This window comes from Siphateles boraxobius, unplaced genomic scaffold (assembly GCF_051911475.1).
Source record: "Siphateles boraxobius isolate OS27281-9 unplaced genomic scaffold, OSU_SipBor_1 41, whole genome shotgun sequence".
NCBI lineage: Eukaryota > Metazoa > Chordata > Actinopteri > Cypriniformes > Leuciscidae > Siphateles > Siphateles boraxobius.
Window position 1 is genome coordinate 4,914,446 of NW_027509042.1, and position 22,558 is coordinate 4,937,003.

The 22,558-nt window shown below is 36.6% G+C and overlaps 2 protein-coding genes and 1 long non-coding RNA gene across 6 annotated transcripts in view; 1 reads left to right on the forward strand and 2 right to left on the reverse strand.

Moving 5' to 3' along the window:
- The window catches only part of gnas (GNAS complex locus), a 35,363-nt gene extending 26,646 nt beyond the window's left edge, over positions 1–8,717 (forward strand). For all 4 annotated transcript variants that reach the window (XM_077197909.1, XM_077197910.1, XM_077197911.1 and 1 more), the window contains 7 exons: positions 5,494–5,548; positions 5,732–5,805; positions 6,064–6,122; positions 6,912–7,032; positions 7,192–7,322; positions 7,457–7,524; positions 8,401–8,717. In XM_077197909.1, coding sequence (XP_077054024.1) covers positions 5,494–5,548; positions 5,732–5,805; positions 6,064–6,122; positions 6,912–7,032; positions 7,192–7,322; positions 7,457–7,524; positions 8,401–8,547 — 655 coding nt within the window. In that variant the 3' untranslated portion in view covers positions 8,548–8,717. The remainder of the gene's footprint in view (positions 1–5,493; positions 5,549–5,731; positions 5,806–6,063; positions 6,123–6,911; positions 7,033–7,191; positions 7,323–7,456; positions 7,525–8,400) is intronic.
- Positions 8,718–15,843: 7,126 nt separating this feature from the next.
- Positions 15,844–21,522, reverse strand: LOC143707140 (uncharacterized). Its single transcript, XM_077199896.1, has 12 exons — positions 21,474–21,522; positions 20,404–20,510; positions 20,045–20,213; positions 18,918–19,587; positions 18,145–18,260; positions 17,957–17,998; positions 17,811–17,882; positions 17,657–17,722; positions 16,680–16,768; positions 16,485–16,593; positions 16,288–16,396; positions 15,844–15,950 (listed from the first exon to the last, which is right to left on the reverse strand). The coding sequence occupies exons 2-12, from the start codon at positions 20,487–20,489 to the stop codon at positions 15,844–15,846; spliced, it is 1,635 nt and encodes a 544-aa protein (XP_077056011.1). The 5' UTR covers positions 20,490–20,510; positions 21,474–21,522.
- A 38-nt stretch (positions 21,523–21,560) lies between these two features.
- On the reverse strand, positions 21,561–22,459 carry LOC143706226 (uncharacterized). The gene is made up of 4 exons (XR_013192952.1): positions 22,320–22,459; positions 22,014–22,189; positions 21,795–21,866; positions 21,561–21,707 (listed from the first exon to the last, which is right to left on the reverse strand). It is a non-coding gene; the product is annotated as an uncharacterized LOC143706226 (long non-coding RNA).
- Between the last annotated feature and the right edge of the window lie 99 nt (positions 22,460–22,558).

Consider the following 22,558-nt stretch of genomic DNA (forward strand, 5'->3'; position numbering starts at 1 on the left):
TTTGTTGTTTGATTAACATTGGTGACATAAAAAGCTGCGGGTATATTAGGCAGCTGTCACTTTAAGATGAATGCACGCATCCAAAATAAAATGCATTTGTTTTCTTTCTCAATTGTTTATAACACATAACTGACTGCGTTCACGAGGATACTTGCTGAGACGGGGATTATGACTTAATTTTGCACGTGTCTGTTTAAGCTCAAAAGAAGAGAAAGAGGCCTGAATGTGCTGCACAGAAAACAGATCCAGTCTTCTTGTGCTTGTTGTTTAAACTGACAGGACTTAAAAACACATGCAAATGATAAACTGTCACTCTATGATGGTTAAACTTTGCAATTAATCCACGAATCACATGCGTTCCGAACCAGAATCGATCAACTGCGATCCCTATACTTGACATCGCACATCCTGCAAGTGAAAAAGAAATAAATAAATTAAATTGAACATTTTAAGTAAATTAAACATTTTCAGTTAGATCAGAGTGATGGCGTTGTGAGTGACTTTGCATGTTTGTGGCATTACCCATGCACTACTTGGCAGTTTTTCTATATCACGTACTCTTTGTATATCGTCGCACACTCATGTCTGGTGAAGACATGCTGTAATAGTTTCTAATCATCAGTGAAGCTTTTGTTTGTTTGGGATACTGTTTGCCATCTTTTATCAACTGTAGAAGTTTGTGCAAGTCTGAATCTTTATACAAGCATTATTGTATGTAGTAAATATAACTAAACCTTTATATTAATCCATACTCTTTGCTGCAATCTGTATTGTATCATCTTAATTACAATTGTTAAGATAAAGCTTAATAATCAATTCATTAACACATTTTAATTGACTGAACATTTTAAAGCTGTATTTTTTGGTTCTTTTTGGTTATTTATATTTTGAATTGTCCGCTTCAGTCAAAGTATGAATACAGTTGATTTTGTGTAGTGTTTAGTAAGATGCAGTTTAATAAAACAATTAGATCCATCGAAAATCTTTGACAACTTAATATTGTGCTTTTTAAAATAATTCTTAACAGGCAGCATTTACGCTATGTTTTGAGGGTCAAGTTGATGGGACAAAAATATGGGATACATATATGATATATAATATTACTCTATATATATATATATATATATATATATATATATAGAGAGAGAGAGAGAGAGAATAAATTATAAATTTTTTTTGTAATGTTGCTACACTTTTACTTGCTTTATTGCATTGTTACTGCAGTGAATTGCTTAAAGCATGAGTGAGCTGCATACTTTTTATATAATAAATAAAGAGAGCTGAACAGAAATTATGTGTAGGCCAAGTCATATGACTCATGTGATGCGGTGTGTGTGTGTGTGTTTGGCAGGACCAGGACCATCCATTTACTGCTTGAAGTTTACTGCTTGTTACAATTTTATTTTAATTGAAGTTGCTGCCTAATCATATCTACACTGCATGCAATAAGAACAACTCAATATGTGCTAAAATCCATCTCGTGTGTTAAGACTTTTAACATCTATCACATACTCTCATGAATCTCTGCAACTGTTGGCAGACATCGACGCGCAACAATTTCACAAACTTCCTGCCGTGCGGCCGTTTGAATTCTCGAATTCCACATGAGTTGAGGCTGGATTTGGAATGCAGGGCTATATATACTCTGTTGCAACTATAGTGGGCTCTTCTGCTTGGCATTACGACAGCGGAGGCTGTATGCGTTCTCAACTATTGTACCCAGAGGGGCATGAGTTGTATTATGTCTGACTAGCTGGCTGGGCTATTGTTGGAATCATTCTATTAATAGGAAGAAAGGCAATAATTGAGATATGGTGTTAGACAACACTAGGTCACAATACTCTGTCTGCATTTTATCCTGGCTGTCTTTCATTGTTTGCTTCTTTTTATTTCTATTTATGCCCCCTCTTCCATGTGACGTGCCACACTTTCATTTGTACGGCCTACTGTGCGTGTTGCATGCATTCTCTTTCTTTCTCTCTCTCTCACACACTCACACTCTCTCACACACACACACACACGCACACCCACACACACTAGTGCAGTCCATGCCGCTGTGTGTGGGACCTACAGCTTTGCTGTCACATTTCAAACCTGTATGTTACATTCCTGTTGGACTTGGATGGGACGGGGGATGCACATGCACGTATTTCTCTTACTGTCGCTGATTCCCTCATGCTTTGATTTAGGCATTACACTCGCTGGAATTTGTGAGAAATTTTAATGATTCTAATTAGAATACATTCATGACTTCTTTTTTTTTAGTACTTTTGAAGATGCAGATTTGTAATTCAAGAGTCTTTTTAAATGATTTATTATAAGGAACTAGTTCATGAGTCATTTGCTATGAAAAATATTTTCATTTTAAATATTTCATTTTCATAAATATTAGGGATGTGCGCAACAGCTAATTTCAGTACTGTTTAAGCGGAAATCTTGCAACCGACTTGCAAAATTTCCACTGAAACCGGAATCTAAGGCGGGGCATATTGAATGGCTCCTCCCCCTTAGCGTTTACCTCACAGACCGCAATTCGTACTTGACAGGACCATGAAGGCGAATCCGAGCACTAATGATCCGTTGGATACTATAGTAGAGGTGTGAATAAATTCTTGCCATGTCATTCTTAAAGGGATAGTTCACCCAAAAATGAAAATTCTGTCGGTTTTTACTCACCCTCATGTTGTTCCAACCCTGTAAGACCTTCGTTCATCTTCGGAACACGAATTAAGATATTTTTGATTAAATCTGAGAGCTGGATCACTCCTCTATAGGCAGGCTTCTAAAGCCCCTTTCACACAGAGTTTCCGGAAAATACACGGATAAAGTGACCCGGGATTTGACCCGGGTTCGTTTGATTTTGGCGCATTCACACTGTCTGTGATTTTCCGGAATCGGAGAGTGCGTTCACACACAACCCATAAAAATCCCGTAAAGACACGTGACATCGATGTGACATGTAATGACTCAGCAGCGTCTATAGTTTGCTTATGAGCTGCGATTCTTCTCTGGAGAAACCACGCTTGTGCATTTTTTACTTCTTCTCTGATTCGATCATAAACTAGCGCATTACGTACCGTTTCACTCACCTGCTTTCACTTCACTTCAGCGTCATCACTGCGACACGGCATTAATTACGGCTTTTGTTCACACAGCGCGCGTTCCGGGACTGATCCCAGCAATGTTACTAGGTCCCCAACTTGGCATCAATCCCAGCATCAATCCCGGGTCGTGTTTGCGTTCACACAGAAGGCGTTCTGGCAATTCCCCGGCAATTTCCCGGGATCAACGCGCTGTGTGAAAGGGGCTTGAGGGATTGACACTTGTTCCCCGAAAAGTTATTAAAGACATCGTTAAAATAGTCCAAGTGACTTTATTTCAACTATTAATTTCCTTCTCTGGGGACCTCTAGTTAGTTAACGTAGTGTGATTGCGTAGAGCTACGTCACACGTAGGCTCACTATTGGCCGACGCTGGTCATGTGGGTGATGCGTGTGACGTACAACAACAGAAGCTAACGCTATAACACTAGTGACCTGACTCGAGGCCAACAGAGAAGGAACTGAATAGTTGAAATGAAGTCGTTATTTTTGTTTTTTTTGCGCACAAAAAGTGTTCTCGTCGCTTGATAAACTTAAGATTGAGCCACTGAAGTCACTTGGACTATTTTAACAATGTCTTTAATAACTTTTCGGGGCTGGCAAGTGTCAATCCCTGAAGAAGCCTATGGAGGAGTGATCCAGCTCTCAGATTTCATCAAAAATATCTTAATTCGTGTTCTGAAGATGAACGAAGATCTTACAGGGTTGGAACAACATAAAGGTGAGTAAATACTGACAGAATTTTCATTTTTGGGTGAACTATCCCTTTAACCAACGTACAGTTGCAAAATGGAATAAAACTTGAGCGTTTGAGCAACCAAACACACATCTCCAACCCATATTGCTCCATGACGTGTCAACGGTCGCTTTGGCCAGGTGGTATTCATAGCATAGGGGGCAGAGCTTTAGATTCTAGAGAGCATTTGATTGGACAGAAGATGTGATGAGAAGCGGAAGTCTGCGGTGATGTCATAAAAATCCGTGATCCATTTTAGCGGAAGTGAGGGACTGTAAGTTTTGATCTCCTAAATGTGATTTTTTTTTCTGTTTTGGAGCATACCAGCTTATTCATAATCTTAGGGCTAACATATTCATACTAAAAGCTAAAAACTTCAATTTTGATTTCTCGATTGACTCTCAAAATACTCCCTCATCTTGCTCATTCTCTGAGTGGACATTTCTCTGAACCCGCCGCAAGCGCCACAGAAAAAAAACAAAAACGCATGCAAAACTTGAGGTAAAATTAAATGCACTTATACAATTATATACACTTTTCAAAATAATATAATATATAATAATAATAATATTCATTTCAAGATGTAACATTAACATGATGGTAATTTAAATGGAAATACTGGTAGTTTTTTTGCACATTTAATGTTATGCTTTATATTTCAAAGTTGACTAGCAGCAGCAGTATCTTTAATCGAATAGTCTCGCACATAACTAATAAATATGTATTTTAGCAGTTTGTTGGAACCAAAACTGTAAAAAAAAAAAGGTTGAGGGTCAGCTAGTTGAAAATATTCTATTATAGAAAGAAAATTGTAGTATTTGGTCTTTTGTCAGCATCGTTATAATCATAAATATGATTGATATTCTATAAAAAATGTAGCTAGTTCTGAGGGACATCGATTATCGCTTTCTGCATATGTTTATTTGTGACGTGTGTCTAAGATCTCGGCTGCATGCACAAAGAACCCGGAGTCGAGTTCGAGCCGCCCCACCATCTTGCAGCCGTTTCACCGGATAGCAGCTTGACTAAGACAGCGTTTCTTGATCCCCCTCCCTCCTTCTGTTTTGCCCTCTCTTCCCCTCTCCGTTTCCTCCCACTAGAGCCGATCCATTGACTAGAGCAGTGTCTGACTGAGCGCTCTCTGATCACTATGACTCAGAACCCAGCCTGCTTTGATCTCCAACACAAGCATGCGCCTCCTGCTGGCTCATTCCACAGCTGCACATTGTGCCAGCTGCCATTTTTTTCCCTCCATGGTTGACTTGTGTCGTGTGGTGATTTTGCAAATAATAGATGCAGGAATATTGTGTTTTATTGTAAATAGCTTTTGGTTCAATATTGCAATAAAATATCTTGGGTTTATCACAGTTTTTAAAATCATTATTAGGGATGGATGGTATGACAAATAAATATAGTCATGTGGTAATGCCTTTTTAATGGATGCTTTCCCGATGCAAGGTGCTTGTTCGCCAATGAATAAACTCTGGGTTGTGCATAACACTTCTTCCTTGTCTTGACTTGTTTGGAATAAATCCAGCTCTCCGTTTACTCATTACTCTTAATTCCAAACAACACATCAGTCTTATCCTATTGATTATGAAGAAGTGCTGAAGAAATATTAGACAGTTGTTAGTGTTATATCTTTTTTCTTTTTAGTTTCCTGGACAGGATTGACACTGTGAAACAGAGCGACTATACTCCCACTGATCAGGTGCGTAAAGATCCAGCAAAAATCCACATGCCGGGATTCAAACATGCTTGATATTGAAGCTTATATCATTGGCCTTTCTCGTTCTCATCTTAAAAGGCATTGTTCTTTTATTGCGTATGATTTAAATATGTTTTTTTGTTGTAAATGTACTTTGAACTTCTCTTTGTTGCTTCCCTCTTTCAGGACTTGCTCCGATGCAGAGTTCTGACATCCGGGATTTTTGAGACAAGATTTCAAGTGGACAAAGTTAATTTTCAGTAAGTTTGACCAGGAGGCCTTCATACATATACATATATATTATTATTATTATTATACTTTTTATATTTAATACTATATACTTAGACAAAAATACATATAAAAACATAAACACAGTTAACATCATAATCTTTTTTTTTTTTTACAATTTGGTGGAAAAAGGGGACACCGTTACACTACATCAATAAGTGCTTGTTGTAAACGGGTCCATGCCATCATGTCTGTGGGCTTTGGACTGATGCGTTTTCTCTTTTCTGCAGTATGTTTGATGTTGGAGGACAGAGAGACGAACGCAGGAAATGGATCCAGTGTTTTAATGGTAACTTGTGCTTTTATTGCTTTATAATAATGATATTAATAAAGGTCCATTGAGAAGGGTTTTTGAATGGCCAGTGCTGATATTAAAGGGTAGATGTACTTTTATTACAGTGTAAAATGTAAATTAATGATCATATTTTTTCAAAATGCACACAAAAAATGTGTCTGTTCACAGAGCTCGACACAAAGCTCATTAGCCTGGCCAATATATTGGTTTATTCATTAGTAATAATTTGTCGTAATCAGGGCCTAAACCAAACTTTTTGCCAACCTAATAAATGGCCGGTGACTTAAGAATATTTACCAGCCATAAATATTTCTTACTTGCCATTAAACTATTTTTGTGAAAACACCGTTATGACACCAACATTTTAGATACCAGTTAAAATTCACTTTTCAGATACAGACATGTAATAAAGAAATCAAATGTAAAATAATCGCATAGTCTTCACTGTATAAATTAAACTGAGATTGATAACGCGCTTGAATATTTAAATTGGCAAGGTTCAATCTTTTGTGACAATGCTGCACTGGCCCGTTAACTGTTGCGAGCGTCGTTCACATTTGTTTATGTTCTCACAACATTGCATTGTTAGAATTCATTAAAATGTTACCGGCCAATTGGCGATTAACCCCCTTTCATATACTCGCCAACGTCAATTTTTGCGCTCATTTTCTGCTTGGCAAGTGTAAATTTCAGGCCCTGGTTGTAATTAAGCCAAGTTTATGATGGATTGTTTGCATTGCTGGTTCAAAGTGTATGCTAAAATCCTTTTCTTTCCTGTTACAGACGTGACAGCCATCATTTTCGTGGTAGCCAGCAGCAGTTATAACATGGTGCTCAGAGAGGACAATCAGACCAACAGACTCCAGGAGGCACTTAACCTGTTCAAGAACATCTGGAATAACAGGTACTTTTTGGATGCCTAAAATAAGCTTGCACATGTAGAGAAGAAGAGGGCTCAATGAGTGTACTTCTGCATTTTCTTTAAAAAAATATAGAAGTGTAGCTTTATGATTACCTTTTTTTCCCCAAAATCTCTTCATTGTTTTCTCTCTTGCCTTTTCAGGTGGCTTCGAACTATTTCTGTCATTCTGTTCCTAAACAAGCAGGACTTGCTGGCTGAGAAGGTTTTGGCGGGAAAATCAAAAATCGAGGATTATTTCCCTGAGTTTGCACGCTACACTACACCAGATGATGGTTAGCAAAATTTAATGGTTTTTAGAATTGAATACAAATTCTTGTATCAACCTAAAATTTAACCACACAGTGGTAACTTTGGATATCACAGCATTAGTGTTATTATTTAGACCTATCTGCTTTCTGTCTAACAGCAACACCAGAGCAAGGGGAAGATCCACGAGTTACGAGAGCAAAATATTTCATCCGAGACGAGTTCTTGGTGAGTTTGATTCTTTTATGGGACCAAAATCATCATGGCAACACATCGCCATGTGTCCTGAAGTTCTGAACTATGGTAGTTGAGGAAAATTGACCTTATACTGTACTGTGTGTGTGTGCTGGCCAAAAAACTATATTTTTCATTTTTTGGGGGGTTAGTCTTATTTATTAATTTTTTTTAAAGAAATCGAAACTTATTCAGCAAGGATGCGTTAAATTGATCAAAAGTGACAGTAAAGACTATAATAATGCTACAAAAGACTCACATTAAAAAAAAAAAGTCTATTCATCAAAGAATCCTGAAGAAAAAAAAAAGAATCATGGTTTCCACAAAAATATTAAGCAGCACAACTGTTTTCAACATTGATAATAAGACATATTTCCTGAGCACCAAATCAGGATATTTGAACAATTTCTGAAGGATCGTGTGACACTGGAGACTGAAGTATAGACCTGTTAACATTGTTTTTTCTAAGCGTGCACTGCATTTGTGTCGTCACCCACTTTAAACGCTCAAGATATTTAAAGCAGGATGGATCCTGATTGGCTGTCAAATGTTTTCATCATTCATTGGCGGGAATTTTTTTTTTTTTGCAATAGTTATCGTTATCTTTATAGTTGTGGTGTGGACTGAAAATCCAGCTTTGCCATCAGAGGAAGATATTACATTTTAAAATGTATTAAAATAGAACACTGCTATTTTAATATTTCACAATATTATTGTTTTTACTGTATTTGTCTTTATCAGAAAAATGCAGCCTTGATGAGCATAAGAGACTTTTCAAAAGTCTTACGACCCTAAATGTGTTTATACATATATAAACTCATATAGGAAGTTTACTTCAGTGAATCCCTTTTTCTTGTTTTGTCTATTTAGAGGATCAGTACAGCGAGTGGAGACGGCCGGCACTACTGCTATCCCCACTTCACCTGCGCCGTGGACACGGAAAACATCCGCCGAGTGTTCAACGACTGCAGAGACATCATCCAGCGCATGCACCTACGACAGTACGAACTCTTGTGATCGCAGCAGGAATGACGGGACGCAAACTCACCACCTGAACTTTCTTTATGCCCCCCTGCCCTACATCACGCCCCAATATCAAACCTTCAAACTGATGAGTCCCCACCACTTACACACACATGCATATTATATATTATATATATATATATATATATATATATATATATATATATATATATATATATATATATATATTATACACATATATACATACCTATACACACACACACATATGTGTATGTATATATATTCATATATGTATACATAGACACACGGACACACACACATGGCCTTTCTCCATCCTGAGTGACTAGGGGCTGGGGCAAGGGGATGCACTGTGTTACTGATGAAAGCGTGGCTGTGATATTTGGCAAAAAGACTTGTTAACACAGCCAAGGACTACCAATGTTAATAAAAGAGAGAGAGGAAAACAAAACATGTGAGAGGGATAGGGAGGGGGGAGAAAAGAGGGAAGAAAAAAAACTGTCCAGGACTGCTCAGGACAAGGAAGCCATTTCGTACACATACAGACATGCGTCCAGCTAAACTCCTGACCCGCAGTCCTATGTATGTTACACGTCAAACTTGTCTTTTTTCCGATCATATGCCTAAACACACGTTACTTATAGTGATGCACACGCACAAGACATACACACGCTATTCTTATCCTCCACCGTTTTGGTCCTGTTGAACGTTTAGTGCCTGTGCAAGCCTGGCGTGTCCCTCTCAACTTTTCCCCATTTTCCCTTTCCCAACACCCCATCCCACCCCAGAGGTGGACAGATCCCCCTTGTTGAGAGCAAAACGACGGACCGTATGTTTAAAAAACAAACAAAAAACAGAATGTAGAGCAAAATGTCGTCTTTTTTTTCTCCAACAAAAATGGAGGGTTTGGAGCATTTACTGCCCCAGGTTGCTTTGCGTGTGGAGCGGAGAATGACTTGAACACAAGACCCATCACATGGCTTGCTTCTCTAGATACATCGCAGGAGAGGCGAGCGCATGCAATGCCAGATTCATGCAGAACAGTGAACTAAATGCAGTGCAAAAAAATCCAAACTATATATATATATATATATATATATATATATATATATATATATATATATATATGTGTGTGTGTGTGTGTATGTAATAATACAACCTTTTTCTGTTTGTTTACCCAGTTTGTGTGTGCTAATATGCACCATTTTAAACCTCCAGTTTTCCTGGTTGCTCTCTCCTGTTTTCAGAGTATCATTCCTCTCTCTCTCTCTCTCTCTCTCTCTCTCTCCCCCCCTCCCCCCTCCTCCCCTTATCTTTCTCTCTGTCTGTCTCCTCCCTGCTGCAAAAAATCTTGTACACTGACACGTGGGGACTTCATTAGACCGAGGATAAGAGAGAGTTATGACGCGAGACTCAAGAAGGATGTCTAACGAATGGCCTAGTCGCTCCCTCTCTCTCTCTCTCTCTTTCTCTCCCCCTTCCTCCCCTCCAACTTCCTCTCCTCCCCTTTAGCCTGGCTTTTGGTCTGTCTTTTGATTTCTCTGCTGGATCATTATTCTTGTACAGACTGTAAAATGTATTATTTTGTACAACTTTATTGAAGAAAAAAAGTAACTTGTAGAAGCTCCCTGTGCCTTGATCACGACTGTACGTGTAAAATGAGCTAAGATGTAAGTAAGATATGTTTCATTGCGCTGTTTGGCTCTGCCCTGCCTCTGTCGATTCCCTTCAACTCTGACCCCCCAACCCCCCTCCCCGATTGCCTGTTTGCTCATCAGACTCTGGGTGGATGTTGCCTCCTCGCCCCTCCTTGGGCCGATCTAGAACCGGCCTCCCCGTACAACTCTAGAATGAAAAAAATAAATAATGCTACGCCGGTGTCGGATCGACGACCGAGCGCAACTTTTACTAGCACTGCTTATCAGTGGAGTTCGGGGCGAGCTGCTGTCTGTCACGTCTCCCTTCCCCCTCTGTTTTTTATATTCATTCGTTTTAACCTGCCTCTGGTTTATATTTTAGGAATCAAGACGAAATGTCTGATGCTGTGTAGTATAAAGCAAGAAACATTATATACAGTATATATAAATATATATATTTATGTGTAAATATATTATTTATATATATTTGTTTGCTTTTTACAGGTTTTCTTTGCCTTTTCTTTGGGTCAGCGACAACAATAGTCAACATTTTAGAGGCAGGGTGTGGGGCTTTTTTCTTCTTTTTTTTTTTTAGCTTTAACTCTGAAGGAGAAAATAATCCAAATGCAAAAACATTGCTTGTCTCTTTGTCAAAAACCAAATTCCTATGCTAAAAAGAGTGAAAAGTCAGCAAATCTGTCAATGTATTAAGTGTACAAATTGTTTTGATAGCTGCAGTCAGATATTGGGTTAATATCCCCCTCCCATGGTATTCATGTTTATTTCTTTATAAAAAAAAAAAAGAAAAGAAAAAAAGCTGCTCTCCAAACTGACATACTAACAAAAAAAGAGGCCGCCCGTCACCAGACAATGACCAATCGTAACCCTCTCTGTACCACACTTCCTGTCCTGCTATCCAATCACATGAAAGCAGGGGCCAGCTTTTGGTGCTCTAATGGTCCACTTTGTTACACAAAGTATTTATTTTTGTTTTATTTATTTGTCATTTTATACTTTTTTCCCAAAACGCCATAATTTGAATCAAAAACTCTGTCTAACCGGTCTGATCCGGTTGTTTTTTCTGCAAAATGTGGTACAGGTGTTATCTATCTCATATAATGTTACGGACGTGGGATTGGGTGGGGGTAGATGTTAAGCTATGACATTTTAGTATGTTTACTTTTTTGATTTTGTATTTTATTTTCTAATTCAGACTCGCTGCAGCAATAAGTGAGTGAGATTTGAGTACCAAACGCCCCCTTGCCTGACTCTATAAGAAGTGTTTTCAGTGTATATGTTGCTTTTTTCCATGTCTCACACTTACTGTACATTTTGTACAAAGATTCAAATTACAGCAGTAAAAGAAGAGTGTAACTGTCTGAGTGACACACACGTGCACACACTCTTTTCACAAGGCTAACTCTGTTTTTTGGCCCAAATCAAACTATAAAGGATAATGTAGTTGCTCTTACAGTGATGGTGGTTCTTAAAGGTCTAATATGCCATTTGCTACATGTTTTTAAAGAAACTGATGGTTTCAGTGGCACTATGCATTGCATATCCTATATGATTTTGGAAATCTAGTTCTTAAACTGCACTCACCATGTCTCGCAGGCAGGCACATGATTAATCATGACAGAAACTTCTACTTTTTTTTAATACATTCACCAAGCAAATTTTCTAGATACATCTTCCATCACCTTTAGAAGTAAATAAGAAGCCTATGTTATTGTCTGTTCCCCAAGTCTATAAAAGAGGTTCACTTCGGAAAAAACGTCAGTAGACTGGAAGATCATTCATTTTAGAGTTTAAAATGGACAAAATAAGTTGTTGTAAAGTTACCATCTTGCAGTTGGTTTGTACTAATGCATCATCAACCGCTGAGTTCCCAGATTCTGCTTAGTTTAAGCTATTAGACTCTTTATATATTATATATGTTATTAGATCTTTAAACCAGAGAAACAGAAGCTATTTTTAATGCATCAACTGATGTCAGCGACAAGCCACCGACATCAGAGAAGTGTTACACACCACACAATAGGCATTATGCAACTCATGAATGTTAGATTTTCAGCTCATCCCATTAAAATCCACGCAGAATTAGATTTTACAGTATTAACAGCCTAAACTAGTTTTATTTAGCTGATCATTTTACAAACATTAAAACAAAATGAATCTGAATAATTATTCTTGACAGATGATCTGGGGTTCTACAAATCTTATCCATTGTAATTTATAATTATTGTTTAAAATAATCATAAAGTAATAATGGCCATAATACTTATCTTGAGTTCATGACACTAGACATTTCAATGCTGGTTTTAAGACACGGTTGTTATTATAGATCTTTTTTTATTATTGAAGTTTGATTACTGTAGTGTAGGTTATTTAGAGCCCATGCCTTTTTTGTAGGGACTGGGAAGCTTTTATTGAGTCTTTGCCACTCTCACCTCGACGAGGACTGCATGGACACCTACTGGACTGAATGTGTTTCTCAACACTCAAATTCATTGGGAGCAATCTGATCTGCTGGATATCGACTACATCTGATATGACTGAAGAACCGAGCCTCTTTTTTTTCTTCAAAAAATTCCCAATAAGAAATTATTACATAAACCCATAAAAATCCCATTTAATTAATATTTTTGGTTGAGCAGACCACACTGTAAAACTTGAATGTTTATGTAATTTCAAATTAAATTACATTCAACTGGCTTAAAAATTAGTTGATTATTGCATATATTGTTTGAGTATTTTTTTTAAATATAATTGTCAGAATGCAGTTTATCCGAAGTTATACCGCCGCAGTGTGTACGTATAACATTTGGCTCTAAACTTGAATTTTGACTAAAGTTTCCATTGGTTTTGTATGAGCAGAATGATTTCAACCAGAGCTCAAAATGGCTCTGAAATAAGTTTAGTCGTTTATCGGCCCAGAAGGCTGAATCCCCTATTGGGTCACATTCAAAACCTAAGGTGACATTTAAACATGTATAAGTATAAATAATATAAATAATCGTTTAAATCTATCACTTGCATAAATTCTAATCACCCTAAATCTGCCTCAGCAAACTGAATAATAAAATGTCCTTAACCTGTAATAAATGACGATGTTTATGGTCCAGCTTCAACAGCGCTGAAAAAAGTAACAAATACAAGGCCGGTGTTCTGTCGATCTGTCCTACCTTGTCAGTTTTTCCTACCGTAGCGCAAAATTATAGGCATATCTATCGGTTCATCCTACCACATCGTAAAATCCTACTGCGCGTTTCTGCTTCGCGTCTGTGACTACATAAAATATTTCAGTGTAACTTTGCCGAATATTCTTATTAGGCCATGGTACGGTGATTTTACAGTGCAAAGTAACGTTACCTCATCAGATTGTCCTATGAAATAAACGGGTAGGATGATTTTACAGTGCAAAATACCTCATCAGATTGTCTTACCAGTATGAAATAAACGGGAAGGATGATTTTACAGTGCAAAATACCTCATCAGATTGTCCTACCAGTATGAAATAAACGGGTAGGATGATTTTACAGTGCAAAATACCTCATCAGATTGTCCTACCAGTATGAAATAAACGGCTAGGATGATTTTACAGTGCAAAATACCTCATCAGATTGTCTTACCAGTATGAAATAAACGGGTAGGATGATTTTACAGTGCAAAATACCTCATCAGATTGTCCTACCAGTATGAAATAAACGGGAAGGATGATTTTACAGTGCAAAATACCTCATCAGATTGTCTTACCAGTATGAAATAAACGGGAAGGATGATTTTACAGTGCAAAATACCTCATCAGATTGTCCTACCAGTATGAAATAAACGGGTAGGATGATTTTACAGTGCAAAATACCTCATCAGATTGTCTTACCAGTATGAAATAGACGGGTAGGATGATTTTACAGTGCAAAATACCTCATCAGATTGTCTTACCAGTATGAAATAAACGGGTAGGATGATTTTACAGTGCAAAATACCTCATCAGATTGTCTTGCCAGTATGAAATAAACGGGTAGGATGATTTTACAGTGCAAAATACCTCATCAGATTGTCCTGCCAGTATGAAATAAACGGGAAGGATGATTTTACAGTGCAAAATACCTCATCAGATTGTCCTGCCAGTATGAAATAAACGGGTAGGATGATTTTACAGTGCAAAATACCTCATCAGATTGTCCTACCAGTATGAAATAAACGGGTAGGATGATTTTACAGTGCAAAATACCTCATCAGATTGTCTTACCAGTATGAAATAAACGGGTAGGATGATTTTACAGTGCAAAATACCTCATCAGATTGTCTTACCAGTATGAAATAAACGGGTAGGATGATTTTACAGTGCAAAATACCTCATCAGATTGTCTTACCAGTATGAAATAAACGGGTAGGATGATTTTACAGTGCAAAATACCTCATCAGATTGTCCTACCTGTATGAAATAAACGGGAAGGATGATTTTACAGTGCAAAATACCTCATCAGATTGTCCTACCTGTATGAAATAAACGGGTAGGATGATTTTACAGTGCAAAATACCTCATCAGATTGTCCTACCTGTATGAAATAAACGGGTAGGATGATTTTACAGTGCAAAATACCTCATCAGATTGTCTTACCAGTATGAAATAAACGGGTAGGATGATTTTACAGTGCAAAATACCTCATCAGATTGTCTTACCAGTATGAAATAAACGGGTAGGATGATTTTACAGTCCAAAATACCTCATCAGATTGTCTTACCAGTATGAAATAAACGGGTAGGATGATTTTACAGTGCAAAATACCTCATCAGATTGTCTTACCAGTATGAAATAAACGGGTAGGATGATTTTACAGTGCAAAATACCTCATCAGATTGTCCTACCTGTATGAAATAAACGGGAAGGATGATTTTACAGTGCAAAATACCTCATCAGATTGTCCTGCCAGTATGAAATAAACGGGTAGGATGATTTTACAGTGCAAAATACCTCATCAGATTGTCCTACCAGTATGAAATAAACGGGTAGGATGATTTTACAGTGCAAAATACCTCATCAGATTGTCCTGCCAGTATGAAATAAACGGGTAGGATGATTTTACAGTGCAAAATACCTCATCAGATTGTCCTGGAAAAATAAACAGATAGGATGATTGATTTGACAGTCTAAGTTTTTAATCTGTATAGTCCCTGGACAGATGTTACAAATTTACTCTAAACCAGATGATAATGTAAATTGAAATAAGATTAGTTATTGAGATAATTTATAATCAAGCAGATAGAATATATACAGAAAGGAGATTATTAATCAAATTCATTTCAAAATTCAAAATCATGCAACACAGAGGCACAATACAAAACAAGTAAAACAATAAGTTATTAATATAAATATGAACTAAGACCACACTGTGCTGCAGACTGTTATCAATGCAAATGATAAAGGGACATACACTCAAACTATACTGCACACTTTTTGCACATAAACACATTTAGGCTACTGAAGTTGCAACATTTAAAATGTGCCCATCTATTGCAGCTCTCACATTGTACCTGAAAATAAAAGAGATGAATATATATGTAAATTAGTACATTTAAAACAATATAGAATCTGAAAACATGAAAAGAAAAATTACCTTTTCATTTAAATAACAAAATTCTACAAAAAAACATGGCACATAAAGTTAAACTATTGCTTTTTGGGTGTGTGCATTATAAGTTGTACCATTTCAATCATGCCTTCGTTGGCGTCGTCTTCCAGCATGCTGCAAAGCACACAGTACTCCTCTGCATTACCTATACATTTGTTAACATTAAAAAAAGATAAATATGAATTCATTGGACAATCATATCATAGTGTACTAAATGTCAACATAAACGCCATGAAAAAAATTCTCAGACCTGTTCTGAAATTACATTAAATCAAATCATTCTTGCATTACTTTTTGCATCCTTCAAGTTATTTTCTACTCTGAAAAATGTATTTAATCAAGTAAGAATATCCAAATATACAGAGGGGATAGAGAAGAAAATTATAGAGTGAAGATAGCATCTACAGAGGTGTACTACATGACACACTGTACATTACAATACATACACTACTACGGTATTACAGAATTAAAACAGCACTCACCTCGACATCCAAGAAGTGTGCAGGCTACTTTCATGCGTGCTGAGCTGACCGCTTCAGGCGTAGTCTGAACATTGCTGATCGTTCCTGTCAGCAGGTATTGTTCAGCAAACTGAAACATTAATTGACAGATGACTTAATTAAATTCATTATAACATATCCAGACCTGAAGCCACTCTTGAAAATATATGAACACATACATTCAATACCAATACTCCACAACTGCTGGAATCCATCTGCAGGTCGTGCTTCAGGGTCCGTAATTGCCACTGGGCTGTTTGCTCATCACATCTCAGTTTTAAAAAATTCCTAGATGTCGTCGAGACATTTGTACTGTTTAGAATCGAATAGCATAAAAAAAAAAAAAAAAGATGAAACAGTTCTAAAAAGGTTACCTCCAGTTCCGCAGAATTTTATGTTCATAAGAACGTTCATTTCCCCTTGGGTCAATCACAAGGAGTGTTTTTTCAGGCATGTTGATAATCTGGAATATAATGTCATGTAATCATAAATAAGGTTTTAAAATATTTTTAGATCACAACTAACAACTACAGGAAGCTGCTTAAATAAACCTTTAAATTATTGACCTAAAGCATTAAAGAATGTCTGCAGATTATGGAGAAAGTGTCAACACAGTGATTTAGTTATTTGCAGGTGAATATAACACATAAGAATATAAGTGAATGGTAGCAATATTCTGAGGGAAAATTCCAAACGGAAGTGAGCATCCCTATGCCCTACTCCCTTCGAAGGGCAGAGCCCTAGAAGTGGGGACTTTGGAGTGAGCAGGGCACTTGAGTGACATTATGTAGCCGCTTGGAACGCACTTGGTGAAGAGAGCGATGAAAGACAATGTAATTTCCTCATTATCTTCACATGGGAATGTTCCCACTCTAAAAAAAAAAAAAAAAAAAAAAAATATATATATATATATATATATATATATATATATATATATATATAAGAGCCTTTGTTATCTTTATCTCCTGTCTATATATATATATATATATATATATATATAGACAGGAGATAAAGATAACAAAGGCTCTTTGCCTTCGTCATATATAGCCTATTTGTGTGTACTTCTCTGCTCACAACTTTAAAACTTGCAGTGTGTCATCTTTGACCCTGCATTACCTAACACATTTCTTACCTATGAAACTTATTTAAACATAACATGACAAACATTTGTGAAATATCACGAACATGAACAAAACGAAACAACTTGAATTGCTCTGTTGGTTAGTTAACTCGAACTCTCCCACCAGTATTCTGTTTGACAATAGCCCAAGATCACTAAAGAAGAAGAAGAAGAAAAAAAAACATTTTCTATAATCTCACTTGCAATGTACTTTGAAAAATACACACGCACCACAAGAATCCAATGTGCTCCAACGTTCACAGGGCACAGCCAAATGTCCTCAATGGGAAACTTCATCTATGAAAACTATTTAATAACAAGTTTGTGATGGTTCCAAAACACGTAAATATTATGTACTTTATTACTTTCTGGAAAGCTAAATTACCTTTCCTAGGCATCTGAACTGTCCAGCAAACAACGAACGTGCAACAACTGCACAAAGCTGGTGTATGTGGTTCTGAAAAAAAAAAAAATTTGTAAGTATATACAATGAAATTAGTGTTCCTAAATAAGTAGACATTCTATACATACCTGTTGTTTTTCAACGACCAGGTGCAGGTATGCATCAATAACCTAAATTAAGAAAAATAAACATGAATATAAACAAACTAAACTTTATTTTTGTGAGAAAATAATAAGTAATTTGGGTTTATAAGTCATTTAGACAACCGCCCGATTGGAAAGAAAGGCCACCCATAGCATAAGAATAAATAACTTACTTCATCAGCAAGCCACTCGGCCCCTTGCAGTGAGTGAAAAGAAGAGTCATAGAGCTTATATGGCCCAACAACTGCTTCAACCTGACCAGTGACATTTGCAGCCCAGACCTTCATTACTGAAAAAGAAAGACAAAGTTAGTGTTGTCAATAATTTTTCTAATTAATCAACTTTACAGGGCCAACGAGCCAACATAAAATGAACTTGGCAAATTGAACGTGCCAAACATTCAAGGCCGTAGGTTTGGTCTTTAAGTTGGAAGAGACAACAATCCACCCCCTACCCCACATCGGTAGTATATAATATGTAAAATAATGTGATTGAGTTCGCTGAAGTATTAGGAAGGACAATTCTGCCCTCCTAAAATGTATGCAAACCTACGCCCTTGCAAACAGTCATCATGTCAAAAGGGTACAGGACAGCTAGAGGATTTATGGTATCTCTATTAAATAAGAAAATTTTAATATTTTGGTGGCCGCAGTTGTGAAGGTTTTTCAGTGAGCTTTGATTTCAAAATACTGTTTGACTTCGTTCATGCATTTTGAATTTTTTAGGCATATTTTTTTTTATGGGGGGGGTGGGGGGGTCTGTTTTTTTATGATTTATTGGTTATTATGTCCACTTCCTATAAATAACGGTGACCTGTGACCAACAGGTCAAAATGGCCACCATGATTTAAACACTGCAATCAAGCAACCATAACAAGAAGACCAAACTGGTCAGTTAGGCCAAACTGGCAACTAAGGATGAACTGAGATCTCTGTAAATATAAAACCTTGTTCCTCTGAGATTTGGTTTACATCTGATGGGAACTTTATTGCTGGCTCTTCATCTGTTGGGCTTAATTTTAGCTCCTTGATGTACCCATTTGTTTGGTCAAGCATTTTAGGAGCAACTTGAATAACAGAAGGTCTTTGTAACGCTGAATCTTGGAGCTTCTCAGAATCATTTACCTTGGTCACAGAATGCGGAGTGCTGAGTGGTGCAACAGTGCAAGGAGGCATCTTGCAAGAACTGTTACTCTCTGTAGACCCACTGATTGAGATAACAGAACAGTCATCAGGCACTTTTCCAGTTTGGCTTCTTCTGTATGGTTTAATGTGACCAATGCTATATTTAGTTTTTAAAGTAATCCCTCCAGGTTTGTTTAATGTGACAAGTTTGCCACTGAGTCTCTCAATGATGTAGGGTCCTGAGAAGTCAGGTTCAATCCTTCCTCCTTTTCTTCCACGCTTCCTCATATTCATCAGAAGAACCTCATCACCAACATTGTAAATCAAGTCTTTGTACTTCTTCTGGACCTTTTTAGCATATGCTTCCTTCTGTTTCTCCTGTGATTTACCAATGTTTTCTTCTGCCTGTTTTTTGGCCTCATCTGTCTTTTTTTTATCGGAAACTACATAATCACTAAAACTTGATTCCACAGGGAGACTGATGGTGGAAAGCTAAAAAACAAGGCAATATAATTTAAGCAATATAAATTCATTTGTGAACTATTTAAATTTTCACATGTGCATGTATATTATGAAAAGCCTATGGTAGCATGAGAAGAGGCCCTTTGCTAAAAACATGGTTGTTTACTATTCATAACAAACTGTTAGGAATATTAGTGACCCTTATTGTCTGTTGTGGAACAAAGTCCAAAAAATATGATCATTACCAGTTTAAGATCAAAGGTTTTATAACAGATGTTAAAATTGAATACAGTTAATCAAGTCAGGGTACCAATAATAAAAACTATATTTACTGTATGATTAGTTTTGTAAAAAGAAAAAAAGTTTTGCATCTTCTACTACAGTACCCATTGGAAATTATTTCAAGGCTAAATTTACTTTAAGCACAATTCTTCTGACATAGGCTAGTATGACAAAATTGCTGAAATGACTCCATAAGCACACTCACTGGCATTTCAACAGGAATCTCTGCAGGGAACACTGCCTCTCTCCCATACATTAAAAGAAAAGGGGAGTGTTTTGTGGTGGTGTGGACCTTTGATCTTAAAGAAAACAAGGTGGCATCCAGATAGACATCCCAGTCATTCTGCTGGTCGTTAACCAATTTCTTGAGGGCTCTAAAGTGACACATAAGGGGGAAAGTTTTTTGTTTTTTAGAAGGCTTATAAACTTGGAGTATGAAAGCCTTTTTAGGAATACATTTATAACTTATTTGGTGCCTTGAAGCGGAAGATGGGTCAAAATGTCATGGGGGGCGGGGGTGCCTTAACTTTTCCTGACCTAGGTACATACAATAATAAAACTTACCGTTTAATGTTGTCGTTGGTCTTTTCATCCAGGCCATTAGTTTGAGGATGATAAGCTGCTGTCACACTTCTTTTGATGCACAACATTTCACAAAGCCTGTGGTTAAGCTTAAAAAATAAAGGGGAAAAAAATCACTGTGAATAAATGGGTGAAAAGCTCCTTAAAACATACAGTAGTTGAATATATGTACTGTATGTGCAAAAATATAACAACTCTTGAAAATCTAAAAACAAAGACAATGGGTTTCATTCATGAAACATTCGTAAATATACGAGTACATATGAGAGTGATTTGCACGTAAAGAGACCTTCCCGAAAACTCATCTCCTGATTCACAAATACTTCGTAAACGTCAGATGTGATAGTGAAATGTGTGTGTGTTAATGAATTCCAATCAGTCGTAAATGGGACGCGCGTGCACGTTCATTCTCAATTACCATAAATCCCGCCCATTAAATCCGACTGACAACTATATATGGGCATCATATGACACCAAACGAAGGATTTCAACATGTCTTCTCAAAAGCGAATGAAAAAGAAAAATTTCTCAGATGCAGAAATCGAAGTTTTATTATCAGAAGTTCATTCAAAACTTCAAAAATTCAAATATTTTATTTTCAAGCGTAGGCTACATAGTGACGTATCGGGTCCTAAAGAAAAGCAAGCTTGGCAGCATATTACAGATGCAGTTAATGGAGTATCATCTGTTAATCAAACAGTCTCAGATGTAAAAAGAAAAACCGTATAGTAATTACTATATATAATATTTTTTCAAAATGCTGTGTAAATATGTACCCGATTAAGGGGAATTAAAATGCAGCCTTAGTTATTAATGAGCAAAATGTTCGGATGTTAAACGCACTATTTACGCGTGGCTGGGAGCAGGTGTAGATTTCTTTCTTACCAACTAACATTTGGAAAATACGAACATTTTAATGAATCCGAAAATTTACGCCAGAACCACTTTACACACGATTTACACAAAAATTCGTTCTGCTCGTGTTTCATGAATGAGACCCATTGAGGCTAAACCTAAATCACTTTAATACTGATCATTTTAAATACACTTACATCATTTACAAATTCCCTTCCCTGATCTGAGAGAATTCTCTGGGGACAACCATGCCTATAAATGATGGAACAGAGGTGTCTTCCAACTTCAGCTGCTGTCTTGGTTTTTAAAGGAAAAGCCTCAACCCACTTAGAGAAGTAGTCTGTGGCTGTGAGGATGTATTTAAAGCCATCTGCAGTTTCAGGTAATGGTCCAGTTAAATCAATGCCAACAAGCTCCCAAACAGCAGAAACCTATCAAGTCCACCAAATGTAAAGTAAGTTTAGTGTGTATAAAGTAGGTTTAGTATATGTATACTGTATGTTACTGCACTTATTTACCTTGATGCACTGTAAGGTCTGCACAGCAGTCAAAGGCTTTCCAACTTTTTGACATTGATCACATTCCAATACCTTTCAGAAATTGTTGTATATATATATATATATATATATATATATATATATATATATATATATATATATATATATACATATTTGTGAGTTGATATATATATCTATAAATATAAACTAAAATAACTATATAGAATAAATAACACGTACCCAATTTTCAATGTCAACTGACATGCCATGCCAGTAAAATCTGGCACAGATGGCAGCACGTGTTTTACCAATCCCTGTGTGTCCACCAATGGGCGAGGAATGGAATTCTTCAAAGAGCATCCTGGCTTCCTCTTTGGTTTTTATCACTCTTTTGCTTCCATAAAAAAGCTCTCCATCTACATTAAAGAGAAAACATGACTATGACAGAAGCAAAAGGACATTTGGCATTGTTGGAAAAGAAAATCAAGATGGGAACAAATGAATAATAAAATAAACATAATTGAAATGTAAAGTTAAAATAAATACCCTTTAGGTTGAATTTAAGTGCATATCTTCTAATGTTCTGCCTTTTGGACTTATCATACCCTGATGGGTACGATCCCACTGACAGAAGATTATACAGTGCTTCCCACTTATCTTCCATAGCTGTCAAAAAATGCAAGAAAAAAAAACTAGATTAATCAAATTTTTTTATGTGATTAATTGTAAATACAAACATTATATATACATTTATTATATTTTATAATGTAATAATTTCACAGTTG